We start from the raw sequence: 14,098 nt of genomic DNA, 5'->3' as shown, positions 1-14,098 counted from the left end.
CAAAATCTATAAAGAACTTAACAAACTTGATACCCAAAAAACAAATAATCCAGTGAAGAAATGGGCAAAAGACATGAATAGACACTTCTCCAAAGAAGATATCCAGATGGCCAACCGACACATGAAAAAATGCTCAACATCACTCATCATCAGGGAAATACAGATCAAAACCACAATGAGATACCACCTCACACCTGGTAGAATGGCTAATGTTAACAACTCAGACAGAAACAGATGTTGGCGAGGATGCGGAGAAAGAGGATCTCTTTTGCACTGCTGGTGGGAATGCACACTGGTGCAGCCACTCTGGAAAGCAGTATGGAGGTTCCTCAAAAAATTAGAAATAGAAGTACCCTGTGACCCAGCAATTGCACTACTAGGTATTTATCCAAGGGATACAGGTATGCTGTTTTGAAGGACACATACACCCCCATGTTTATAGCAGCACTATCAACAATAGCCAAAGTATGGCAAGAGCCCAAATGTCCATTGATGGATGAATGGGTAAAGAAGATGTGGTATATATATACAATGGAGTATTCCTTGGTGACCAAAAAGAATGAAATCTTGCCATTTGCAACCACGTGGATGGAACTAGAGAGTATTGTGCTAAGCGAAATTAGTCAGAGAAAGGCAAATATGATTTCACTCATGTGAGAACTTTAAGAGACAAAACAGATGAACATAAGGGAAGGGCAGCAAAAATAATATAAAACAGGAAGGGGGACAAAACATAAGAGACTCTTAAATATGGAGAACAAACAGAGGGTTACTAGAGGGATTGTGGGAAGGGGATGGGCTAAATGTCTACTTCTGAAATCATTGTTGCACTATATGCTAACTAACTTGGATGTAAATTAAAAAATAAAATAAAATAAAATAATGCTTAGTTTATTACTAATAATGTGTTCTTAGTAAGTTCTAAGTTCTAATGCAAGTAGAATGCATATTGTAATTCCTAGAGAAAAAAATAGGACATATATATAAAAGTCAATAGAAGAACTAACATGGAATTCTAAAGTTATTTAAATAACTTAAAAAGGTAAGAAAGGAAAAATAGGAGCAAAAAACGGGATAGGGAACAAATAATAAAACAAATAAATAAAACAAAAAAATAATAAAACAAATAATAAAATAGGCCCAAACTCAACCATAGTAATAACTACATTAAGCATTAGTGGACTAAATACTCCAATTAAAGAGCAGAGAATGTCAGACTGATAAAAAAGTAAAAAAAGTAAAACCCTTGATGTGATTTAAATATAAAGAGGTTGGTAAGTTGAAGCAAATCAGTGGACGCTTACCATGAAATAGTAAGCATGAGAAGGCTGAGATGTTTGTGTTTGTACTAGATAAATTCATTTCCACCCAAGAGTATTATCAAAGATAAAAGGAGCCCTTTCTTAATGACTAAAGCATTCATTCATCAAGAACACTACAGTCATGAATATGTATGTGCCTACCAACAGACTTCAAAACACATGAAGAAAGAGTTGCCAAAATTAAAGAGAAGCACTAATTCATGATAGAAAACACTCAACAAATGTGGATAAAATCATCTAAGAAAAACTGACAGTTAACATCATACTTGATGGTGAATGACCGAACATTTTCCCTCTAAGATCAGAAATGAGACAAGAGTGCCTGTTTTCACCACTTTGCATCACCATTGTATTGGAGGTTTTAGTAAGGGCAGTTAGGCCAGAAAAAGAAATAAAAGGGACCCAGACTGTAAAGGAAGAAGTAAAACTGTCACTTTTTACAGATGACATAACCTTATCATATATGTAGAAAATTCTAAGGAATCCAGTAACTATTAGAATAAACGAGTTCAAGAAGTTTATAGTTGCAGGATGCCAAATCAATATACAAAAATCAATTGCATTTCCAAACACTAGCAATGAACAATCTGAAAGTGAATTTAAGGAAACAATTCCATTTACAATAGCATCAAAAAGAATAAAATAGGAATGGGGTGCCTGGGTGGCTCAGTCAGTTATGTGTGCACTCTTGATCTCTGCTCGGGTCTTGATCTCAGGAATGTGAGCGCAAGCCCCATGTTGGGCTCCCTCCACACTAGGCAGGAAGCCTACTTAAAAAAAGTAGTAATAAATTTTGGGGAAATGGAAGACTGGCACACTGAAATCTACAAAATATTGTTGCAAGAAACTAAAGATCTAATGAAATGGAAAGACATCTCATGTTCAAAACATTTATGGGTGTACATCAAAGGCATACAGGAGCCAACCGAAATGGCCCAAATTGAAACAATTTGAGCAACAAATTGTGTTGAATTGGATTATAACTCAAATGCAAAGTAAACATTCATGAGTCCATACTGGTTTAAATTAATGATTGAAAATAAATAAATAAATAAATGAATAAATGGGAAGAAGAGACAAATCTGTGCAAAAGATTTGGAAGTGATTTATATAGATACTCTGCCTTCAAGGAGAAGGAGCCTAACTCCCTACTCCCTTAAGTGTGTAGGCTGTGCATGGTGATTTCCTTCCAAAGCATACAGTATACGAAGGGGAAGAAAATAACAATTTTACAGTGGAGCAACCTGACAAACACATTAGCTGGGAGATCAAGGGCAACATCATCAGTAATAAATCATTGAAAGTATGTACCCTTGATATGATGTGATGAAAATGTCACTTTACCTCTGTGATCTTTCTTCTCCAAAATTCACAGCCCCACTCTAATTATGAGAGAAACATCAGACAATTTGCAATAGAGGGACACCCTGCAAAATACCTGACCAGTAATTTTCAAAATTGTCAAGGTTATCAAAAACAAGAAAAATCTAAAAGGAGCCTAAGTAGATACGATAGTTAAAAGTAATGTAGTTTTCTCTGTGGGATCCTGGAACAAAAAATGGACATTAGGTAAAAACTGAGGAAATCTGAATAAACTATGAGATTTAATAATGTATCATTATTGATTCATTTAATTATAACAAGTTTACCATATTAATGTAAGAAATTAGAGGGTATGGAGTATGTGGAAACTTTGTATTATCTTCTCAATCTTTCTGTTAATCTAAAACTGTTCTTAAAAACAATGTCTAATGTAGTTATCTGTGGAAACAGTGACTCCTGAGAGTGTGTGTCTCCTTTTAGGGACAGGGTGAAATCTTTGTATAAAGGATTGTTGCATCTTATTAGATGGAAACAGTTGTTTTTTGGTTTCTTAAATGTTCAAATGTATGTGTAAGGATAAGTATGGAAGCTGAGTAGAAAAATGGGTGGAATAGGGTGCCTTGGGTAGCTCCATTGGTTAAACACCTGACTCTTGATCTCAGCTGAGGTCATGAGTTTAAGCTCCACATTGGGCTTGGGCCCCACACTGGCCATGAAGCCTACTTAGAAAAAAGGGGGGGAAAAGAAAAAGATAAAAGAAAAATGGATGGGCTGTGTTAGTGTAATGGTTCATCTTTTATTTTAAAGTTTATGTTGAGAGAGAAAGAAAGAGGACAGGGGAGGGGAAGAGGGAGAGGGAGAGAATCCCAAGCAGGCTCTGCACTGTCAGGACAGAGCCCGACATGGGTCTTGATCCTACCAACCAGGAGATCATGACCTGAACTGAAACCAAGGGTCAGATGTTCAACCAACTGAGCCACCCAGGAGCCCTGAGGCTTCGTCTTTATCTTCACCATTTAATGCTTCATCTCCAGATCCATCTTATGCCCCGCCTTATGATCCTGACCCTGTAAACATCTCTCCTTTGCCAGTTGACGCAATGTTAGGTTTGCCAATAGAGGGTGCTGGAGGGCTGCTGCGAGGCAATAGTGCAAGGCACCTCACTCGCATTTTTCAGTTTTCCTTCCTTTTCACTGAACACAGGAGTCAGTGGATTGGTGTGTGGGATAGTACAGCCTCACTTCAGCTGCCTGGACTGACCAGCTTCAGCTTTGTCCTCAGGCCCCCTCTGTCCACCTGGCAGCCAATTCCACAGCAGCTTCAGCTTCACCCATAGGTAAAAGACCACCTCCAGCCTTCTGTATCCTCTGGCCATGCTGGTCCACTTCTATGCACCAACACTGGCCCATGCCCTTTGGGAAGGGGCCAGAGATCTGCCGGCCAGATTCTGGCTCATGTTGCCTGAGGCCAGCTGGTATTACGCAGTCCCTCCTTGCAGACTACATCTCTTCCTTTCTGAACCATTAGTTAATTCATTCTTTATTGATCACTTACTAGGTGCCAGGCAGTGTTCTAATAAACACTTGTGTGCAAACAATCAAACAAAAAAAAAATCAATGCTTTAGTCACAAGGATGGCAGACCTACAAAAGAATGTGCAGATGTGACAAGTCACTTATGCTAAACTCAGAGCCATGGGAGGGAAGGAATGGGACCATTGGATAGGGTGTTTGTGTTGAAGTGTCTCTGAAATTTGAACCTCCAGATTTCCCAGATCCCAGTCTCCTCCAGGAGAGGAGCTGTCTCCTGCTATAGAACAACTGCCCTTGCAAACAATCCATCTGAGGTTGATGTTTGGCAGGTTTAAGCTTGTCCTCATTAGGATCTGCTTCTTTTACCTCTCATTACTTCCACACCAGTAACCAAGATAAGGTCTCATCATAGCCTCAAAAGAGAAATTCAGTTTCTGCTCTGAGAGGAAACAGACTAGTCACTGAAGGACTTGCAGGACCTGAGTAAAATGCACTGGTATGATCCAGGGAAGATGTGTGAGGACGGATTTTGAGAGCGTTAGGTGGAGGGCAGTACAATAAGGCAGAGTAGGAGAGAATTGGCATAGGAATATTCTTCTTCAAATTAGGATTTAACATCTTGGCAAGAATACTTAGAAATGACATACTGTACACATTCTTATCAAGTTTTCATATTAGGATTCTAACATGTATACAAAAATTGGGCAAACATTAGACTAGATTTATATTCTTTGAGAACATGTGAAGTCCTCCGTCCAGTAGTCTTAGGTCATAATCAGTCATTGCACCATGCAGTTCACACTGAACTGAATGAAAGAAAAGGTAATATTTCAAGAAGAATGAACATGTCAGTTATCATATGCAAAGTGATGAGGACTGTCAAGATACTACAAATCTAGTCCCAAAATATGAGGATGATTATTGTATGCACCTTTGGGATGGATGCGAAGAATTTGAAGTCTCTACGAAATCAACTGGTCCTTAGGAGAAGAATGTCTTAATGCCTTGTTCACTTGGGATATCATGCTCATTTGTTAGAGCTGTAGATGAATAATTCTGTGATGAGGTGTAGTGGCTTCCTATGATCTTTCAATTTTTGTATTAGCAAAATTACCATGTCAATTAAAAGAACATAGTCAGGCTATTTTAAATAACTTTATTCTTAAATTTAACACACTCTTATTAGAAATGCTTTGGTATCAATACAATAAAAATATGCTGGTTTCTGCCCCCACCCCCAACAAATTGTGTCAAGTAACTGGAAAAGTTAAGCGTTTGTTCTCCCTAGCTGTTTTGGAATTTTTCACAAATAATGATTACTGCTTATCCACATGGCTTACTATGGCTATAATTATACTTTTTTTGAGTCTCAGGAAAAAGAAACAAAATATCCAGAAGGGAAGTTGGCAAATGTTTCTTAGGTTCTTCTCCAAAGGATGTTTGGGTAGATGATACACCTCTCAGATAACTTTTTTCCCCAGTTTTGCCATTCTCATCCTTAAAGCTGAAAATTGAAAAAAAAAAAAAGTTATAAAAAAAGCTTTAGTTTTCACTCTAAATGACCATTTCATAGAATGCAGGAAAGTTTGAAACATACCTCAGATGATTTTATCCAATAATGTGAGCATTGTTTTAGTAGCACAAAAAGATAGTAGAAATAATAAGCTATGGTTAACTTAGGACTGAAACAGGTTCAGAACTAGAAGGAACCTATTTCTATAAAGATTAGAAAAATTAGTAAGGCAAACACAGCATAAGTTGAGTAAATATAGGATTAGTGCACAATTTCACTATTAGCCTTAGATAAATTCCTATATGTCAGTGACTATGTTTTGTCATATTTCTGAGCTATGCACTACTAAAACTAAAAACATGACTTTAATTCATGATTGAGTTATCTTTTAGGTCATCAAAGTTGGTTATCCCAAGGGGCTCCATTCTTGGATATAGAATGACAAAAACAAATTACTTGTGAGTGAAAAAATGTGAACCACTAATTAAGAGTTGGAATAATTATAAAATTATATCTTTGTCAAGATATGTTATAAGTATACTTTTGGGGCACCTGTATGGATCAGTTCATTAAGTGTCTGACTTTGGCTTGGGTCATGATCTCATGGTTCAAGAGTTGGAGCCCTGCATTGGGTTCTGCACTGACAATGCGTAGTCCACTTGGGATTCTTTCTCTCTCTGCCTCTCTCTCTGCCCCTCTCCCACTTGGACTCTCTCTCTCAAAATAAACTTAAAAAAAGATATACTTTCAAATGACAGTATACCTTTTAAGCATATTCCATTGCTAATAATAAATATGAAGTAGAAACCATTTTTTTAAATGTAGATTTAGAATTCACAACACTGCTCTGATGTTCTGGTATCATGTCCTTAATATTTAGGACTTTAAAGTATACTGCCTCAGTCATATTCCAAAAATTGAAAGATGCTTTCAAGGCACTGATCATTATATTCATGTGTAATATGGCCCAAGAGCCAGCTCTTTAACTGATTGCAAGATTTTATTTAATGAAAAAAATATAACAGGGAAGACATGTGTCTCATTTTCCGGTCATATATTAGTTGTCTATTAACAATGAAATGACCCCATCTCTAAGGAGCTCTTTTTTTACAAATATGAGAAGTGATGGGGGATCCAATAATGTAAAAAGACTATGATAATTTTTATTGTTATTCTACTTATATGAAATGTTTTCATTTAAATGAAGTCAAGGAGCATTATTTCCCATGGAACCTTAAGGAGAATGATCATTTCTAGTGTCAGGGTCAAGAATATTTCCTTGAATTTAGGGCTAGCTGAGAGAATTACCTTTGCTCTGTAGCCAAGAGATGTTGGATGGTCAAGCCTAAGAAGATGCCTATACTTCAACAGCAGGAAGTGAACTGAAGGCAGAAAGCAAGGCTTTATATTTTCTACTCTTGGATTTTATGGACCTCTGCCTTGGCCATACCAAAAAAAGAGAGCAGGGGAAAAGTCCATTTTAAGGGACTTTTTAAAGGTATCTTTTAAGGCAGGGACAAAGTCTTCCTCTTTACAATTCCTCCTCAACTTGAGATTCAGTAAATCAGGCACAGCCTTGGTGCTATGGACATTCAGTGAAGTTCTTGAAAGACATCCTGGATGTGCACATCCTCAGGAGTGAGGTAATCCAGTAGCTCACTGTCCCATTTCTTTAGGGGTAAAAAAAAGAATTCTAGATTGTAACTGTCTGCTATTTTTTCTTGTGGCCTATGGCAAGTAGATGGTGTGAGTTTCAAGTGGATGTGTAGGGTTGGAGCATGTTGACAATAGGCAGGTGTAGCAGGTAAAAAAAATCTGGGCCCTCAGCTCCCCTTTTTATTCCTCCTTTCTGCTCTTTTCTGATCTTTACTTGCTCTCCCCACAGCAATTCAGACATATAGTTTTGGCTGGTTGAACGTGGTGGAAGAGAGCTTGCCTCCTTACACTCAGCATTCCTTGCTTCCTAATGATTGCCACAGGTTGGCAATTTTGACACCAGGAGCATGTGAATCCCTTGGAGCTGAGGTCCCCCACCTCTATCATCCTGAAGTGATGCTGACATATCTAAGAGGGGTGACTAGATCTAGGAGTACAAGAAGAGGTTGGCAAGGACTATCAAAGAAAGCCAGCTGCCTAGTTGGTGGGAATAGTAGAGGAGTCCCAGTAAAAGCACACTGAGGCAACTCACTGGTGGATGTGTGTGGCATTAAGCTATACTTTAGAACATGACCATTTTATATTTACATTAGCCAATGGACTTTGCTGAATTTTCTTGTCATGACTTCACCCGTTCAAAAGTTTTGACTGAGACATTTGGATCTTCACTTTCTCCCCTCTTTCTTACTCCTTTGTGCTCTTTTCCTAATTCAAAATTGCTCTTAGATAAGGCTCTCATAACAACATTTACACTAAGAAAAAAGAGACTAATAATTCTTAACTATTAGGCTTTCCAAGAATATTTATATTTAGTAGGTGACCTATACCATAAGTAAAGAAATTGACTGAAATGATGGATTTTCAAGTATTTCAGTAAGCATTTTTGCAGTTTTAGGGGAGAAGCTCAACCTATGTGGTGCTTGTGAAATTGAATTGCATAGGTGGCTATATATTCTATGTATGGGAATGCCTTCTGGGGGTGAGAGCATATGTCAGTATGATGTGCTTATTTAAAAAACCCATTTAAAAATATAGCAGCTCTATAATCCATGCACTGAATTGGAAAACAGGAATGTAAAACAATATCATGATGGAAGGCAAGGAATTTGGAGCATTCTGTTTATAATAGGCTTTGATTGATAGTACAGAACTTTGTATTGTTACTTTGTCTGGAAAAGGTCTTCCTGTTTTCATTATTTTAGTTCAGTGGCATGATTAGTGTTGTCTGGAAACATTAGTCACTTCCTGTCTTTTTCTGTGGGGTAAATGTGTTGACATGGGTAGGGAAGAAGGAATAGGGGCATTCAGGAGGAGGTGGCTAACATCCAAGTGCAAAAATGGAAGATTTTATAGTAGGGAATGTCACTATTCTTGACCATAATCAATGTGTTCCTTCTAAGTCTACTGTGTTGTTCTTTTTTTTTATATTAAAAATTTTTTTAACATTTTTTTATTATTGAGAGATAGAGAGAGACAAACTGTTAGCAGGGGAGGGGCAGAGAGAGAGGGAGACACAGAATCAGAAGCAGGCTCCAGGCTCTGAGCTGTCAGCACAGAGCCCGACATGGGGCTCAAACTCACAAACTGAGAGATCATGACCTGAGCCGAAGTCAGACGCTTAACCACTGAGCCACCCAGGCACCTGTACTGTGTTGTTCTTTTAAAAATGAATTTAATTTACAAAATCTTATTAGCAAGCAAAACTCATTCTCAAAATGGAAAGGAACTTTTAGTTTTAGCAGGTTTTCATTGTGGGGATGTATCACACAGCTCTGATTTAGAAAGGTAAGTGTACACTTACCAACAGGTTAGAAATTCTTCAGATAATTAAAATTTCGGTTGGTATGCCCCTAATTTAACTACTTAAAAGAATGGAAGAGGCCCATTTGCTTGTGTTATTGTCAACCCAAAATTGAGCTTATGGGTTGCAAAAGAACACTTCCTCACTTGTGCAAGTACTACCACACTTCTATAGAATTATCAAGTTCTGTTTGCTGAATTAGCTGGAGCTTAACATTTATTGCTTTTTAATGAGAATCTTTCCACTAGAAACATTTAAAATTATCATCCCACTAACACATTCAGAACCTATATGTCTGAGTAATTTGACTTAGGTCTTTAGCTAAGGTTAAGTAGAGCTATTATAATTAATTTTGTCAGAATCTTATTTATTTTTTTATAAATGAGAAGTAGAATATGATATTCAAGCGATAACAAGGAATTTAAAATTGATGAGCTGTCACTTTTGTAGAAAAAAGTGTAATTTTCCATTGAATGCTAAAAAAGCTAGATAGCTATAAAACTTTATAGAAACCGAGAAGTGTAAATAGAAAATAGAAAAAAATAGAAAAAAAATTGCTAAGTTAGGGAAGACTATGGAAAGTTAGATGTTATAGATAATGCAAGAGAAATTGGCATTCTGTTTTAAAATGTAGAAAAATTAAGGAAGTAAAGTTAAACTATAAAAGCATAGGGAAATGAGATATAGCAAAGTAATAAAATATCACACTGAATAAAATTTGTTTCTTGTTTTTTCTTGCAAAATTAAGGCAACTTGTTAACTTAAGTAGGAAGTTTAAATAACAGGCACAAACAAGTAGCTGGCATCAGATTCTGGTGGGAAAAGATATGATATAGATGATTCAGTATATTAGTAATCCAAATACATTCACAAGCAGTACCGTACTGTGACAGAAGACAGACTTCAAGTTTCTAAGGTCAATCAATGCAATATCCAAATAAGGCAACAACTGTTTTTTTTTTTTTTTTTCATTTTATCTTTTGAAGTGACTTAATCAGATCATTATTAATTAAAGAAAAGAAAAAAACCCTTAGTGTGTATTATTCTATGAGGTGGTCAAAAAAAGCTGAAAGCAAGAGGGCTTGTTAACACAAAAGGAAGATTGTCACACGATTAAACAGCAGTGGCAAGCCTTGTTATTTTCATTACCTGTTAAGGACGGATCCTCAGTCCCATCTCCAGCTATCTGAACATCAAGTGGAGAATGTTGAACCGGGTTGCCTAAGCTTTCTTCTTGCTCTTTCCAGGATATGGAATTTTTGTGGGGAGATTTGTGGTTTGTGTTTTCATAGGGATTAATTTCTGATCTCTTTCTAGGAAGTGGTGTTGGTTTGGCAGGCTGGTAAACCTGACTGTAGGGAGCTACAGGATGGTAGGATGGTTTCTCAGCTTCTCCTTCACCCTCCTCCTCCTCATCATCAATCACAACCAGCTCAGCATGGATGATCCCATCATACCCTGTCAGAAGCTTCTTTTCTTCTTCATTGTCTTCTGCCTGCTGGTAGCCCATGAAAATCATTGTCACGGGTTCTGTATCAGCCATGTCAGAGGGTAAGGAATGAACGATTTTGTATCTGATATCTTCCTCATCCTCCTGGCAAGCAGGAGAAGAATCCTGGTATTTTGGCTTCCCAGCTATTGCTTCGCTGGGACTCATTCTTGCCTTTGGAGAGGGTGAATATTTGTCCTGCATCACATTTGATTCTTCCCAAGGAGTCATCAGCCTCTTTTGTAGGGTGTCGGGCATCTCCTTGGCTTGTTGAGTCATTGATCGGGGTTGAGGTATCGGTCGAACAGGGCTGATATGATTGAAGCTGTTGTCCCTCTCCTCTGAAAGTCCATTGTCCATAGTGTATACAGATTCATTCATATCATTACCTAGTCCGTTAGCTTTCATCTTTATCCTTTCTTGAAAATTTGGTCCAGGAGTTATCTTCTCCCTCTGTGGAGTTGTAGGCCTGCAAAATGGATTGGCATATACAGGCTCATGATACTCTGTTGGAGATTTAGAGTTTCTCTCTGAGGCTTGTCTTAAAAGTTCCTCTACCTCAACTGGTGCCAGGCCATCGGTGCCATTGTATGCTGCACCATGATTACAGCTTACTGCATATACTGACTTCTGCCCGTCGTCGTAAACTTTTATTCCTGTACCTTTAAAGTCATCTGATGGGAGAGGTATAGAAGACAGGACTGTACTTTCTCCAGTTTTCAAGTCTTTTTCAACTTTAATTTCCATGGCATACAAAGCTGTCAGGAGAGAAATTTGATCTTTGATTTAGTTAACTTTTTCTCTTATACAGTAGCCTGCTTTCACAATGTATTTTTATGTTAAGTATACCCTTTGATATTCTTTCATGTGAGATGCTGTTGTCTGTTTTTAAAATTTTTGATTTTATTCATTGATTGTATAAGGTCAATCAATGTAAAGGCCAGCACCGTAATGACCTAGGTTTTTATGTAAGGATGTATGGAATTACTGAAAAAATGGGACTGAAAAGCTGGTTGGAGAAGAGAAGCTGATGATTCCATTGGGAAACCAGAAAATATCCTCTTTGTAACTAATAAATCCAACAAGACAGATCGCACTCTTACATTATCCAATGGGAGGAGTCGGACCTCTTTGTTAGCTAGGAAGAATGGGTTGCACCAGGCATTACAGCAGGTAAAAGGTCTAGCATGGTATATTTTATTAAGTCACATCCTTGCTGTGTGGGCCAGCAGCCTGCTGAAATCATAGAGGAGTGTTCTAAAGTTTTCACAGCAGGGAAGCTGTTTAAATGTAGAACTGGTATTGAAGAGGGAGGAGGAAGGCAAGAATCACATGCTTCTCCTTCTGCCTTCTTTTTGTGTTTCTTTCATTCCAATTTTCAAGTAGGAGGAAAAAAATAGAGCAATATAAGCTGAACTGAAGCAAGTGAACTGGAGAGCACTGCGTGGATGAGCCCTGCTTCAAGGCGCAGGCAAATTCCTCATGACTGGAGTTTTAAGAACTATTAGGAATCTGGGCCCAATTACAATGTGGCAGTGCTTTGGCTTCTGCTCTGGCCTCCCACTTTCCTTTTTGGACCCATCTTGATTTCATACCTCCTTGGTAGCCCGGTGGTTCTTGGCTCCCCCCAGCTACCCAACTAAAACTGCAACCCTCCCCATTCCCACTCTCCATGTCCCCCACCTCTGTTTTATTCTTTAGTATTTTCACAGCCTAATTTGGTATTTTTAATCTATTTACTTAATTTTAGGTCTGTTTTCTCCTTTAGGATGTCAGCTCCAAGAAGGCAGAGATTTTTGCTGTTTTATTCACTACTGTATTCCTAGTGCAAGAACTGAGCTTGCCCTGTAGTATGTGGTCACTAAATATTTGTTGAATATTTAAATGAATGACTGCTACCTGCTTATAGAGTGTAGCTTCCTTTTCTGGTCTGAAATTCAAAGGTTCCATCTCTGGCCCCATACAAGCCTTCATTTTTTCTGGAGTCTTGGAAGTATTAGTTTTATGAAAACCATTCCACATGGGGGTAAATAATGCCTAACTTTTCCAAGGGATATTTTTACTTTCATAAAGGATCTTAGTAATCTAAGAGATTGCCTACTAGATGGAATATTTGGGGAGAGATATTTTTGAGCAGGGGAGCTTTGCTTTTAAGAGTTTGTCTTTCTCAATCCTTTATCTTCTCTGTCCCTATAACTCCATTATCCCTACCTATGCAAGTGACTCAGATACCTCATGGAACTTTATAAAATGGACTGTTGCTTAACCTGAAGCATCAGATGTAACAGCAGGTTGTTAATATCTGACATTATAAAATCTGAATTTGAGAACCTGCCTTTGGATACAGATTTTTCATGTACCTTTTCTATTCTGTTCATCATCTTCTGTTCCTTCATTTCTTTCCTTCCTTAATCTGGAAGGCACATAGGATTTTGGAAGGTCAGGAATATTAGCATAGATGTCTTCAATTGACTCTGTAAAATTAATATTAATTCAAAATACATTTAGAATATATTTACAATAATGGGAAATGTTTCTGTGGGTTTATTAAAAAATGTAGTTAGACATAGAATAGACTGCTCAAAAACATACCTTCTGATGTTTCTTCCATTTCCACCTTCACAGACTATAAGAAAAAGAGTTCTCCATGATTAAAACAGTTCAGTTTAAAACAAATTCTAAATGTGGATATAGTTTGAAGAATTATATACTGTTTGTAGACTCATTCTGGGAGGGACTTATAGTTTTAAATGTTAATGCTCACCCTTATTATGTCTTCTGTTGTCCTCTCAATTGATTTCAGTTTCTTCAAAATTGCCTCTTCATTGATTGAGATTTGCAGCTCAGCCTTTTCAAGATCTTGGATCTCCTTCTCAAGTCTGACAACAGAAAGATGCACTTTTTACTGCTTACGACAGTACAAACGTAGAGTTCCCAAATATGTCTTCTCCATATATAAACTTTCCTTGGAATATTGCATGTATATATCCAGATACCTTTTAAGAACATAGCATTACACTAACCATCAGGTTTAGTACATAGAAGGTACATAACACCTGACTTTGATGTAACAATCTTCAAGTTAAAACAAACATCTTTTTTTTCCTTAGGTAAACTATTTGAACCTTGCCTCATTTTCTTCTTTGCAATTACAAATGTTATTTCCAAATGAAATAGAGAAATTTCTTTTATAAAGAGACTTAAGTTTGAAGTTGAGCCACAAGGTATGGTTCATCTGTAGTTATTACCTAGGTTACCGATTTTTCTTACCTGAGTCTCCATATTATTTGGAGAAAACATTATAATAATTTTTTTGTAGCTAATCAGCACTTTATAAGATTATAATTATTAGACTTAATTTAATAATCAAAACTATCACTTCCCAAACCCTGTATATCCTAACATTGAAAATGACACTTCATTTTAACTTCACAGTTTCCTAAGAATTGTGACATACTGTAGT

At 37.3% G+C, this 14,098-nt stretch overlaps 1 protein-coding gene across 1 annotated transcript in view; it reads right to left on the bottom strand.

The window, feature by feature from the left end:
* Positions 1-5,318: 5,318 nt before the first annotated feature.
* The window catches only part of PALMD (palmdelphin), a 49,787-nt gene continuing 41,007 nt past the window's right edge, over positions 5,319-14,098 (bottom strand). The window contains exons 4-8 of the mRNA XM_025927536.2: positions 13,400-13,514; positions 13,228-13,261; positions 12,996-13,109; positions 10,296-11,393; positions 5,319-5,680 (exon numbers count right to left, since the gene is read on the bottom strand). Coding sequence (XP_025783321.1) covers positions 5,637-5,680; positions 10,296-11,393; positions 12,996-13,109; positions 13,228-13,261; positions 13,400-13,514 — 1,405 coding nt within the window. The 3' untranslated portion in view covers positions 5,319-5,636. The remainder of the gene's footprint in view (positions 5,681-10,295; positions 11,394-12,995; positions 13,110-13,227; positions 13,262-13,399; positions 13,515-14,098) is intronic.

The sequence above is a fragment of the Puma concolor genome, chromosome C1 (genome assembly GCF_028749965.1).
Source record: "Puma concolor isolate L17-30 chromosome C1, mPumCon1.1.hap2, whole genome shotgun sequence".
Classification (NCBI taxonomy): Eukaryota; Metazoa; Chordata; class Mammalia; order Carnivora; family Felidae; genus Puma; species Puma concolor.
The sequence above is the reverse complement of the archived record's forward strand: the minus strand, read 5'-3'. Positions and strand labels throughout refer to the sequence as shown.